The sequence below is a fragment of the Tetrao urogallus genome, assembly GCF_951394365.1.
Source record: "Tetrao urogallus genome assembly, chromosome: 27".
In the NCBI taxonomy this organism is placed as follows: Eukaryota; Metazoa; Chordata; class Aves; order Galliformes; family Phasianidae; genus Tetrao; species Tetrao urogallus.
The window spans coordinates 2,651,107-2,665,307 of record NC_136840.1 but is presented as its reverse complement, the minus strand read 5'-3'; the positions used below and the strand labels follow the sequence as shown (position 1 = coordinate 2,665,307).

At 39.8% G+C, this 14,201-nt stretch overlaps 1 protein-coding gene across 1 annotated transcript in view; it reads left to right on the top strand.

Moving 5' to 3' along the window:
• Positions 1-14,201, top strand: part of UNC5D (unc-5 netrin receptor D) — a gene marked incomplete at both ends in the record, with an annotated part of 87,267 nt that overhangs the window by 71,079 nt on the left and 1,987 nt on the right. Inside the window, 7 exons of the mRNA XM_079547365.1 lie at positions 3,579-3,764; positions 5,322-5,699; positions 6,629-6,713; positions 8,566-8,734; positions 9,755-9,982; positions 11,260-11,409; positions 12,847-13,011. Of these exons, the coding sequence (XP_079403491.1) occupies positions 3,579-3,764; positions 5,322-5,699; positions 6,629-6,713; positions 8,566-8,734; positions 9,755-9,982; positions 11,260-11,409; positions 12,847-13,011 (1,361 nt within the window). The remainder of the gene's footprint in view (positions 1-3,578; positions 3,765-5,321; positions 5,700-6,628; positions 6,714-8,565; positions 8,735-9,754; positions 9,983-11,259; positions 11,410-12,846; positions 13,012-14,201) is intronic.

Here is a 14,201-nt window from a genome sequence, read left to right as displayed (position 1 = left end):
TTGGATTGATTAATTGAAAGATTTCATTAAAAGAGAAGGCGCCCTTCCATCAAAGTCACAACATCCATGAGGCCTATTCTCTTTTAAAGCTAAGATGTTGCTTTTCTCTTACAAACCTTATACAGCATTTTGAGGATTACTCACTGCTTAATTTTCGACAAAATTTCTTTGAATTTTGACTAATGAATAACTAGATTAATAAATACATTTTTTTTTGTTTAATTCCTTTGAAGGACTTGGAACGAGAATCCATTTGTCCTGTGCATCCTATGTAGTGGATGCAATTGTATCTTCTTTAAAGAGAGAGACTTCTGTGATGAATCTGAATTGTGTGTTTGTCACGGGAATCCCATTATGGGATTTCATGGGAGGTGCATCCTATGTTCTGTGCTCCTGGAACTGCCTCCTGCTGGGTCGCACCAACCGATCTGTGTGAGACTGAATGCAAGTGATGCATTTTTGTACATCTGTGCTGTTCCCATTTAATTAGAGAGCCTTGAAAGAACATTAGTTAAATTGCTTTAATTTCTGATTTATTAAAAAAAAAAAAACTAAAAAAATACCTTAATGGCATTGATTTTTTAGCATGTAAGGTTCCTTAGAGAATTAAATGGTTTCTTTAGCTGTGGGGTTAGAAACATGTCGTACAGCTTGCTGCTATTCAGTGAAACAGGAACTTCGTTTAAGACTGCATGAATCATCACTGATGCAAAATCAAAGTCAATTATGAAGATAATTGAGAAACAACCTGTTCTACTAACTAGCCTTTACATTATGCTCTGACTTTTGGTCCTTTCTCTCAAGGACTAGATGTGTGAAGCAATGGATTTTGAGTTGCTAAGGGGCATCAAAAGCAAGGGAGGTGGAAAATAAGGGAGGATGGGAAGCAGAAAGAATCTTTCCAATCTCCTAGCAAACTCTAATGGGAGACTGGGGGAAATACACGCCTTGCATATCTCCTGGAAAGCACTTATTGTAAATGAGATAATTTAATCAATTACATTTCCTAATGTACTAAACCAAATGTTTCATTTTCTGCTCCTGCACATCTTAAATTATCTTCAGGTGCTGTAGAAAACTTAATCATAGTTAATAGAAACTTCATTACCATCAAATGTGCTTTCAATAAATGTTGTGTAACAGTGTCAGAAGGTGGAGTGAAATATAGGCTACAATTACCACCAACGTGTGTCCTGTAACTGAAATGTGTAAAAGTTGAAGCCCTTAGCAGCAGACACATCAGAGCTGGGAGGATGCAATTCTTAACCCACTATTGGCCAACTATTCCCATTTGTTTGTTGGAGACAAATACCACTCTTTCCCTTGACTTGTTTGTACCAATCTACAAAAATGAAGCTGGTGATGAAGTATCACAATTAATTCCCCGTAACAAGAAAATAGACTGGAAATAGTAAATTGGAAGGATGGAAACATGAACAATTTCTGTACTTTCTGTATGTGGTGCCAAAGAATAAAATGGAGGTACAACAGTATGTGATTCATGTGTTGGATTGGGATTCAAGTATTCTTGGTTTGAGGTATTTCCAGGGTCTTCCTTTGTGCCCTAGTGGTCTTGTGTTTATTTCAGATGGAAAATGTAGAATAGAGGCAACTCCCTTTGTTATTCTGATGCATTTCCATTGTCAGCTAAAAGCTTACTTTCTGGAATTAAAAATTGCAAGATGGTGCAGAAAAATAAATCTTTTTCTCCATAATTTATTTGGTAAAAGCGCGTTGTAATTGTGAATTTGGAACTGAGCTGTTTATTCTGAGGTTTCTCAGTTGTGATTACTTGTCGTGAGAGGCCACAGCGGATGGATGTCTCCTGGAAGTTGATATTTGCACTAACTAAAAGCTCGGTGGTGTTTTTGTTGTTGTTTTCCTTTTTAGCAGATTGCAAACATGTTAAAAATTGGAATGTTTTTCAGTATGAGGTTATTTGAAAATAGCAAATCTCTATGTGCCTCAGCCTACTTAGAGCAGTGTTTTCCTACTCGGTTTCCTCACTGCTGCAATTTGAATGGTGTTTTTTATTTCTGTTAGAATACAGTTGAACTTCATGATTGCATTTGGCAGCTGCTGTGCCTTCCCATGAAGTTCAGCTTTGCATTGTTGTCAGCCATGTAGTTCATGTGGGGAAACTGGTGAGCCACAAACACTTTTCAAATGCTTTTTCAGCTTTTTTTCAATGCTTTTCATTCAAATGCTTTTTTTCAGCTTTTCAAATGCTGCCCATAGGTCATAATTTCCTCCATTTCAGTGGTTTGTGGTTTCATGTTCAAGAATTCAGCTGAAATGAAGTCATCTGACTCCAGAAAAAATAAGATGCACAGCAGAAGCCTCCTCCCAAACATGAAGTAGTTTCACTTAACACGTTGAATTTGACTTCCTACCATACATATTCAGTGGTACTGAATAGTCTGTTTTTCCTGAGTATTTTTTGTCACTGTCATTTGTTATAAATGCATGTTTTGTACCAACATGCTCCTCACCTGATAGCAAGAAGGTGCTATTCTATCTCACTCCACAGTGGAGTGGAGTGAGATAGCAGGTGATGCACGGGGTGAACGTACACCATTATCTCTTTCTCTAAGCTGGAGTTTGGCATTAAGGGAGCTGTCTGAAGACTCACTGTGTGCACTTCCAAGTAGTTTAATTTCATGGTATGTGGTCCCAAATCCCAGGAGATCTAGAACAGCGGGACTGGATAATTCAATTACATAATATTTGCAGGTTTTATTTGGGTTCATTCTTTCAAAAACAGAAATTCCTCTGCTGTAAAAAGTTGGAAGTCTTAGGAAAGTTGATTGTAAGCTTAACGTGTGGACGTGGTCAGAGGAAAGGCTTTGTGTTCCAGCTTGTTTCCAACAGCAGGATTCCACCAAGATATGCAGGATACTGTCAGCCATTCTTCAAGCTTTGAGAGGGTGGATTGTTCCTTCTTAAACTAAAACTCACAAAAAGCAAAAAGGGAAGGAAGGGAAAATCTTCACTAAGAATTTTTTTTTTTTTTCAGAGGGTTTATGGCATCCTGGATTAGTTCTAGAACTGAAAACAAAAAACTTACATGTCCCTGGAAGCTGTCAGTAAATGAGAATCCTGCAGTACATAAAACAACTCCCCCTGGCTTCAGTTCTTCCACGTTCTCCCCTCTAAGGGCTGTATTACCATACTTTAATGATCTCCACTGGGCAAGAATGGTAAAAGATGGCATACCTGAGTGCACAGCCCGAGCTAGCAGGGTGTGCTGAGGAGAGAAGGCATTTAGTGGTAAGCACTCTGCTTCTGACTGCTACAAGTCCAGCTATCCCACTTCAAGAAAACCTCAAATACCATGATGCAACTCCTAAATCAATATAAGCTTAGTACACGGAATGAGGCACCAGGAAATTTGTTCATGCTTTCAAATGCTTGCTCCTCGGTGTTCTATCCTGCTGTGATCTGCCCCAGGTTTATGCCTCAAGCTTTATTCCTCTGGCTGTGAGTCTGTGGCTGCGGACAATCCCCATTGCTAGGAACACACTGGGCATTTTCATGAGTGTTACTGACTCAGTACTCACTTTTTTTTCCTCCTTCAGATATAGAGACAGCCAGTGACATTGCCCTGTACTCTGGCCTGGGAGCAGCAGTGATTGCTGTAGCTGTGCTGGTGGTTGGTGTTACCCTTTACAGACGGAGTCAGAGTGAGTACGGCGTGGATGTGATTGATTCATCTGCACTGACAGGAGGCTTCCAGACATTTAATTTTAAGACAGTCAGACAAGGTTAGTGTTGTGATTTCATTTTCTTCTCTCCAGAGCCCCTACTACAAAGAGATACTAAGCTCATATGCGATGACTGGCTGCAGGAGGGCATTCCAGCCTAAAGCTAAGGCAGACACATCTGGAGCCAGGGAAGGGCAGATCTGGCATGTGGAGTGGGATCTGGGGGTTGAACAGTGATGTCTTTTGTAGTCTGTTACTGATTTGTCACAGCAATTTGGGCATACAGTCTTTCTTGACCATGCTTTATGCGCTTCAGAAATACTGTCATTAGATTCTATGCTGATGTTTGTGACTCACAGGAAGTTATCTGAGCTAGAATGCTCCTGGATGGACAGCTGTGATATTCCTCCCCTTATTAGTCTTGTCCTACTTTCAATCCACTTTTCCTCAGGCATGAAGCTGTCCTTTTGTGCAAGCTCACCAAAAAGCTCTACCCAATGGGTTGTAATTAAAGACAAAAGCATGCACACAGAACCAAATCCAGAACAGAACAGAAGTTCCTTCATGGATTTATGCACATTGGAATTGCCTGAAGTGCAGAACAGTGATCAAGTACCTGATGGATCTTCTGCATGGTTTCATCTGGGTCTCAACATCGTCCTCTTTGATTTTAAGATTTGAGGCTGCCAGGGAAGAAGAGTAAATCAAAAAGGAAGTGATGGTGAGGTCAGGAAGAGATGTCTGAAACAAGGAATTAAAGCTCAGTTATGTAAATTTCCAGTGCTTGCTTTGGTACTTTTCTTTTATATTGCATAGAACAGAGCAAAGAGAGCTTTTACTCTCCAAATACAATTATTTTTCCCAGGGCTGCAGTGTGTGCTGAGTGCATCAAACAAGTTAGCATTAGATGCACATCAGAGAGATCTCTTAAGTCTTACCTGTCTAGCTCCAATTTATAGATGGGGAAATCAAAGTGCAGCTGAGTACTGCTTAGGATTTACAAATGCATCTAATGGTTCACTGAAAGTGACAGTGAAATACAGGCCTGACTTTTTATTTGCAGGCAGCTCTCGAGTGCAGAGTGATTTAAGCTCCAGACATTGCTAAGGAGGGAGGAATTAGCTGCAGCAGGCTTAGTGGCACAGTTCAGGCTGGAACTTGGGTTGGGTTAATGGGGCACTGAGGCAGGTGTGCATGGAATATCATACTGTATGTAAACATTTCCATGGCTGTTTAATAAAGAAAACACAACACCACCAGTCACGATGTGTGAATCAGACATGAGTCATGGGTCTTGGGCTACTTAGACCTCTATGCCTCTATTATTTCTCACTTCTCCATGTAAATGCAGCTCTTGTAACCTAAGGGCATAGTTTAAATCAAAGACATCTATTCATTTCAGGATTGTAACTCAAATTCAGTGCATGATTAGGATTGCAGTCCAAGATTCCACATTCCCACTTCTCTGCGATTTATGAAGATCTACACAAAATGGATGGAATGTTCCCTATCCACAGTATCATTTCTTCAGCAGTGTGTTATCTAGGTGCATTATTCTGCTTCACTGCACGCTCTACAATACAGTAACTAACTGCCTGATCCACTTCATTTCACCAGGTAACTCCCTGCTTTTGAATTCATCCATGCAGCCTGACTTGACAGTGAGCAGAACATACAGTGGACCTATCTGCCTGCAGGATCCAATGGACAAGGAGCTAATGACAGAGTCTTCACTGTTTAACCCACTGTCAGACATCAAAGTCAAAGTTCAGAGTTCGTTCATGGTTTCCCTAGGGGTGACAGAGAGGGCTGAATATCATGGAAAGGCACATTCTGGAACTTTCCCTCATGGGAATGCTAGAGGTTTTGGAACAATGCAGGCTAGAAACAAGGCTGCATATATTCAGAACCTGTCTTCAATTTCAACAAGAAATGAGCTGAAGACAACTGCTATCTTTGGACACCTGGGAGGTCGTTTAGTGGTTCCAAATACAGGTGAGTAGATCCTTTCTTATTAATAGCACATAATCTTATACGAAATTCATTTAGCTTGATGCAGTGTTTTATCCATTCATTCTATGAATTAAATACATTAAAAGTAGGAGCTGCCATAATGCAAAGTCTGTGAAGTAGAGCCTCTTGCCCACACAGGAGGTGGCTATGATAAAAAACAAAGCTTGGGATTAGTAGTAAAGACGTATTATGCCTATTTGAACTGCTACAAATTACCACCTCTTGATGTCTTTAGCATGAAAGTTATATTAATCAAAGCTGTAGCTCACTTGGATCCTGATCCAAACGAAGCACTCCCCGGAAAGGAAATTGCTCTTGGATCAGGATCTCAAATAATGGGGTCAAATTCAAAGCAGAGTCTACACACATCAGCACCTGACTGCATTAACACTGTCAGGCTTCATTATATTATTAAAGTTTGCAGCACGTAACAATTAAGGTGTCTCAGGAGAAATAGGAGAACTCTAGTGTGGCTTTCATTACCGTGCTCCTGGCTTTCTGGTTTTCTCTTTCTTTGAGATGAGCACTTCAAGGTTGGGCTATGCACTGAAGCATTGCAAGAGGAATGCTCAATTTGCATTGTTTAAGGAGTACAGTTTGTTTTGTGACTTGAGAGTTTTGTGAGACAGAATTTGAGACTTTCACTTGAGTTAAATTAGCTGGGAACATATAACATCAAATAAAGGATGTTGAGATCGTATTCCTGCAGCATGTTTGCAATACACCACCATGTTCATACGGTGCTGAATAAACTCTCACACTCAATAGTTTCTATAATGGCTGGATGCCCCCATTTCTAGCTAACAGGTTATTGTTTGAATTCTCGTGATCTTTACTCAGGGTTTCCTTTAAACTCAGCTTGACATTCAGCATCTTTCCCAAAGGTAACTTCTGCCTTTGCTCTGTTGTAGGAGTCAGTCTGTTGGTGCCACATGGAGCAATTCCTGAAGAGAGCTCATGGGAGATCTATCTTGCTATCAACCCAAGAGAGTCCAGGTAAAACATATGTAAAAAGCCAATGTCAGTAGCATGCAGAATGTGTGCAAGTGGCTCATCTCATGGATTTCATGTGAAGATTGTCTATAGGAATGGAACATCCGTCTTCAGTGGTGCTGGTAGGGCCACACTGCTGTGACGTACGATGCTCTGTTAGATACATGGCTTTAAATTCTGTTGCCAGCAGCAGATGTGGGTGTTTTCATCAACTCTGCTGCCATCACTTCAGTGGCCTTCGTTCCATCTTAGAAGGCTGAGAGATTTTGGTCCCAAGTCAGATGCTTGGGATTGAGTCCTCTCCTTTCTTTTATGACAAAGCACAGTCAGAGAAGCAGATTATTTTAGATTTTTTTTTTTTTTCAGTCATTCCTACAGAAATGTTTACTTCCCAGTTGGCTTTTAGCTGCCAGGATTGGTGGAACATAACCTTTGTTTTCAGATGTGTTGCTTGTTTTAGTTTTGTAGGAGTTTTTTTGGTGTGGTTTTATTTTATTTTTTTTTGTGAGGTAGATTTTAAGAAATGAATTGAAGAGAGCAAACTGAATCATACAAAGCTCCTATGAATTTTAAAGCTTGGAACTATTTTCTGAAACTTAATCTGAAATCTATTCTAATTTTTCTTCCCCCTCTTATCTGAATTCCTTTGTGAGAACTTTCCTATTCTGTCCCCATCTGCTGCTACAGGTTTTTGATCATTCTCAGTGGAATATTAAGATATGTAAAAGGAAGGGAAGAAGAAGTTGGGGTTGGGGGGGGGACAAAACAACAAACCCACAGCTGTTTTATCTGCAATGGTTCTGCAGAAGGGAGTTAAAATAGGTTAATTAAATACAAGCAGCAAATTTTGCCTACTGCTTTCCTTTTTATCGTGGGCAGAAACGGAGGGAGCAATCCCAACAGAAAATTATCACAGGCTGTTTTACTGCCAGTTGAGGCAATGATGATGCATCTTTCACCCATCTGAACTGAGGGAGAGAATAGCTGTGCTGTACCTCACCAGCAGAAGAATTATAACCATTAAAAATACAGCAGCTCGTGTTGTAGATTCTGAATGAAACCTTGTGCACATCGTATCGTGCTCAGTGCAATTTAATTTAACACAGGAGTTAACCACATAAGTAGATGCATACAAGAATGGAGACTTCTGTGGTTCTTGTAAGGATTTGAGGTCAATATAAAATGTGTTGGAGCGAACAAGGGTGGTATTGTTCTGATTTAGGTTAATTGGGAATAGTTTAGCTGTCACTTATATTCTAGTCTTCGTTCAGATGTTGAAATAGGTTGGTATGAGATATATGTTGATAGGAACAGAGGTGATGGGGGGGAACTGTTTGTATCTGCAGTGTTTTATTTCATTCCTGGGCCTTGAAAAATCAGGGCTGTTTTTAGATAGGAATCGTCACCAATGGCACAACTTAACCAAAACTCTATTCACATCTCCTCTGGGGAAATATTGTTTAATCTTCACTGCTGTGGAAATATTGTTAATGGCATTCTTTGCAGGCAGAATTAGATGGTAGCACTACCAGCTGGTGCACAACACGAGGCTTACTTGTATAGTTTCCAGTGTTTCATTTTGTTTAAGCAAATCAAAATGTATTTTAAAGACCAGAACCTAAAAAGGCAGCCAATGATTTAAGTACTTGTGGCCCAATAGTTCTGTTTCACTTCCTGCTACCAAATCTATATGAAAATTAGTGCTCTAGCTTGGCTTGCTTATCTTTTCTGCAACAGATGAACGAAGCGCTTACTTGGATTTTTAACTAAAACATTTAAAATTCGTATTGCAGTTAGTGTGAGTACATTTTTCACTCATTTAAAAAGGTCCTTAAGCGTTGTTATTCATCCCCAGCCTACAGCCAGAAGGCCCAGATGTCCTCCTGGGACCAGAAGTGACATGTGGCCCTTCGGATGTCTCCGTCAGCTCTCCATTTGCCTTGACTATCCCACACTGTGCAGAAGTAAATTCAGAGCACTGGAATATCCACTTGAAGAAAAGGACTCAGCAAGGAAAATGGGAGGTACGTTCATCCTTCTGCTCCCACTGAAAAGTTATATACGCTAAATGGAAAACATGATTGCTGTTAATCAGGCAGGAGCTGGTTGAAGACGGTGCAAGGGACAGAACAATCAAAACAGTTTTAAAGGAAGCATTTTTTCTCCTTCTAAAAAAAATGAAACAGATTTTGCATTTTGTTTCAAAGTAGTTGAATTCTGCTCAAGCGCTGAACTGAAAGATAGAGGAAAAGGGTCAGCACTTAATTGTACTGCTCCTGATGGAACTGCTTGATTCCCTGCATTGTAAAGAAAACAAAGAGTCATTAAAACACTTGTGGATACCTTAACTCTATCCTTTTCCTCCTGTAAACCACCACACTGTTGTGGCTCTTGTTTAAACCATTTCAAATTCAGCTTCGTTTTCCTCATAAAATTCATTCAATCCACTGTCAGCCCCATCAGTGTCAGTTACAAGCAGCCCAGAATTAATGAGGAGCATAACACCAGGCTGTAGCTTGCTCAGATATCTAACGATGCTGTAATGCAGAACTAAGCATGAAATACAAAAGAGTGGGTTAGGTAGTTTTTTGATGAAGGTAAACAACTGTAGTGGATGTTCTGAAAGGATGTCAAATACCTGTGATTGTTCAAGGTTTGCTTATTGACTTCAATCTTCAAGGTAATTTCTTACCTTGACATTGGGGAAAAAAAAAAATTAGATAGAGAGTCAAGAACACTTGAAAAAAGAAGCTCAAATTGCTTAGGCATTGTCATTATTATATGCTGTATGCATTGAATTCTGTACAATGTATTGCCAGAAATCCTCTTGCTGATTCAGGGCTAAATGGAGACTATTCACCTTGCATAGTTAGACGATTTTCCTCATTCTTTGAGATCAACATGAGTTTAAGGACAAAAAGCTGGCTCTTGGGAATAACTTTGCATTCCAGTTGTATACAAATGATGTCATGACATCTGTTATCAAAGCCTTTTTGTTGGTGGTGGTGGTTTTTTTTTTTTTAAACTTGAATTTCGTTTTGCAGGAAGTGATGTCTGTGGAAGAGGAAACTACTTCCTGCTACTGCCTGCTGGATCCTTATGCCTGTCACATTCTCTTAAACAGCTTTGGAACTTATGCACTTATTGGAGAACCCATCTCTGAGTGTGCCGTCCGACAGCTGAAAGTAGCGGTTTTTGGCTGCCTGTCTTGCAATTCTCTGGATTACAATCTGAGAGTGTATTGCATGGATAACACACCTTGTGCATTTCAGGTACGTAATTTCATGTGGATGTTTTGGTTTTAATTTTTTTTTTTCCCTTATAGAATATTAGCATCTCTTTATCCCTAGGGCTGCAGCAGCAGTTTGGAACTGTGATGTATGTTCCTTATCACGCTCATTACCCTTAGCTGTCATTAATCACTTCAGGGATTCCTCTCCTTTTTATAATATGAGCAAGAAGAGATTGTATTCTTATAATTAAATTCTTGTAGGAAAAGATAGTAGTGCATTTCTCCTTTAAAAAAACAATTAAACCAAAAAATCCCCAAGCGTAAATTAAAATTGGTATGACTTTGCATTCCAAGGCAAAACAATAAGATTCACAGGCTATTGTAGCCATGGTGATTCAAGAAGCTTTAACAAAGTGTTTTTCTTTTGAGAGCTGAAATGGAAACGGTTGTAACCAAATTTTTTTACTTCCTCTTCCTATTGTACAGAATAAAGACACAAATCTTAATGGTGCATACACTAATGCCTTTGTGCTCTAATAAAATCAAATGCACTGAAAGGATGGTTAAAGATTTACAGTGGCTTTGTAATTATACCCTTTATATTCACACAATTTGTGGGCTGGAAGTATTTTCCTGGATGTATCTGCCTGAAATTCAGAGGCCCAAATTCCTTCTTCAGGTATTTGTTGAACATATAAAGGAAAATCTGGCTCTCGTGTTCACAGTTCAGTGACTCAGCATCGGTTATGAATAAGCCCTAGCTGTAATCATTTAGTATTGTGTAGCAGTTTTATAGCATTTCATAAAAATGAAATTCTAAGTAGTGTAATTTTTATGTTTTTATATGCTTTTAGTTAATATTTAATGTACGATTTTATAATGTTCTATAATTTCTCGAGTTGTATAAAAATAATCTTGTTTCTCAAACTGTGACGTTCAGCAGAACCACCAGAGTAACTTCCAGTGGAAAAGCCCAGCTTCAACTTGGAACTGAAATATGAAGACAGGCGTTAAAGAGCTGCAGTACCCTTGTGGTCTCTTTCTCAATTACTGCAGTTCTAGGGAAGGTGTGTTGGCATTGACACTGAGGGAGTGAAGAAAATAATCCTAAGTAGCATCAAGGACAGCAAAAGAGCTGACAGAGCCTGATGGCATCCCTGGAAGTCCAGTGGTGGAGCACAAATGGCAGAGCCCACTGTGTGACAGAAACACCCCACTGCTGTGGATGGCCTCAGTTCTTTTCACAAAGATGAATTTTCATCACAGTTGGTGTTTGTTTCTAATAGTAAAGAATTCTTTTCTCCTCTGCCATTGCAGGAAGTGGTTCTGGATGAAAGGCTCCAAGGAGGACAATTACTGGATGAACCCAAACTTCTGCATTTCAAAGGGAATACCTTCAGTCTCCAGATATCTGTCCTCGATATCCCTCCTTTCCTTTGGAGAATCAAACCTTTTACTGCCTGTCAGGTAATTGTCCATCTTAATTGTTTGCATTTTGATTCGGAGGCAGTAAGAATTTCCACTGGCACAAACATAACAGGACAACTCTCCCTATTATTTTTGAACGATGTGGTTTTAATCTCTGAGATGCTATAAAAATGCATTGCATTATGACTTTGTCAAAAACAGAATGAAACATTTCAAAAGCAGCAGAATACTTAACAAGTATCTTTTAATAGAAAGCCAGCTTGTGCATTTCCTTATTTAAACTACCTCCAATGGCGTTTATTGCTACTGAAAACATTTTTGATATCTTTGTCATTCCAATTTCAGTATAATTATGAATGTATGGCTGAAAATGAGAGGATACATGTCAGTATTTAAATGTCATGACTTCAAATTACAGCACATGCATTCTTAGAACTGATGAAGAGCAAATTACTTTTCCTGTAAGACATTAATTAGAGAGGCTGTTGAAAACAGGAAAGTATAAATCAAAACATAAGATGAATTTCAAATGTATTGGTTACTGGAAGCTATAAGCCATGTGCTGGCAAATAGAGTGAGCTGGTGTTTTAAAATACAGATGTCTTTCATCTTGATTTTTAGCAAAAAAAACACGTCTTCAATGTAATGACATGGAAGGTTTCTATTAATACAACAAATGAGGTTTTGCCTCAACTCGTATTATAAAAACAGCCCTGTCTTTTGATTTGTTGTCTGATCATTGAAGACTGTAGGGCTGTGTTTGCTTTGAGGAAGGCTCTGAGCACAGCAAGGACTCGAAGATCCTCTGCTGGCAGAATGGTGCCACAATGCTGATACTGAAGGCAAAGAAACATTTGCATTTTATAATTGAGTACCATTTGAACGGCAGCTGAGGAAGATGATGATTGTTTCTTAACAGAAACTGCTGACCAACTTGCACTGGCTCAGTGAAATGTTTTCTGCTGTGGCTCCTTGGAGTGTTTACTCATTTCTCTCCCACATACCAAGGCTTTAAGTTTGGGTTGTCTAGAACAACTGAAAGAGCTGATGCAATGAAACCATTGTCAGACGCTACGATGAGGAAATGATTTATGTTAATGATTTTCTCAGATTAGCAAAATCCATTTCAAGGCTTGAAGGGACAAATCAGCACCATGTAGAAATGCAGCGTTAAAGCAGTTTATAGCAGGTGGCAGACAGCAGAGCCCAGAGAAATTGTTAGTGCCTTTGTTTGTCCTGGCCATTCTACAGGAGCAGGTGCTCAGTGCTTGGCATCCTTCCCAACATACAGACATATAAGTAAGGGGAAACCTTGAGAACTGGGCTGATAGAGCAGGAAGGGGCTGCGGTGAGCATGGTAAGAACCAGAGGCAACACCCAGGGTTAACAGCAGCTGTTTTCCTGGCATCTTTACCTCTTGGAAGATCCAGCATCTCATTCTCGTTCCCCCATTCTGGTGGGCTGTTTCTCTCCCAGGAGGTCCCATTCTCCCGTGTGTGGTGCAGTAACCAGAAGCCACTGCACTGTGCCTTCTCCCTGGAGCGTTACACTCCTGCAACCACACAGCTGTCCTGCAAGATCTGCGTCCGGCAAGTCAAGGGGCACGAGCAAATCCTACAGATCCAGACGTCCATCCTCGAGGTAAAGCATCCTTTCCTTTTCATTTTCTTTTGTCAGGCTGTGTAGCATGAGACAAACTGTGCCCTGTTTTTGCCCCTTCTACATCATTGGCATTTCTCATGCCCTGTTTAACACTGCAACAAGCACAGAGCATTCAGTTCTATTTCCAGCATTTACTGAGATTCTAGAACACTAAAAATAATTTATATGTATGTGAGATGATGGTCATATTTCTCTTGTGGAAAGTTTTTGAGTATCTTGAGAGTTTAAAGAAGAATAACTTGCCTGGATGCTGTTTGGCCACAGCAATGGTGTTCAAGCAGGCAATGCCTCCAAAGGGCAAGGAGAACTTATGGAATTTAGAACTGAGATGCTTAGGCTAGTCAGCATCCTTGCTGATTGTTTAGAAAGTATGCAGAAACTTCTGGATTAAAGATCTGTGTCTGTGTGCCAACAGCAATATGCAGAGAATGTAGATCTAAATAAGAAAACCTCTAATGTAATTCAGATAAAAAACAGAGGGACATACCTGTCCACAAAGGCTCAGAGTGCCACAATTGTCCCCTCAAGCAGATGTGCTGACACAGCTTTCTGAAAAGGTGAGAGAAAAGTGGGGATAATTAGACTGTAAAGTAAATATAATCAACAACTGAGTATTTGAATCGTTCACAGCTTTAAGATGCACCAAACTAACCAGGTAGCAGCAGCTTATCTCACCAGTGCAGGGTATGAAACCTACCATTGTTCTGCAGGTTTAATTTGAACAGACAGGCATTGTGATATATGTGCAGCACCTCTAGTACTCGGCACGGATGACTTTTGGAATGTGTCATAAATGTTATATGAAGAGACTATAGCATCACTGTTATTTAATATTTATGTCGTGTTGCACTGAAACAAGTAATGCATGGAAGTGGGACTGTTACACAAGTCTGGTATAATTGCATAGGAACAGAACAGGCCCAGTCCACCAAAAGGACCTGAATTCCACTGATAAAGAATTTAGGTGTCTGTATTTTAGGCATATGCAACTGACCTGTCACTGCTCTATTGCACTTTGTAACCCCACCATAAGCAAAACTCCTGTGAAAGAAAAATGACACTATTTTAAACGCTTTAGAAAGTTCCTTCACAAGTCAGGTAAAACACCCTCCTGGCTGTTTGGTTTTCTGTTGTCACGTCTGCAAACTATCAGGGGGACCTCAGACACA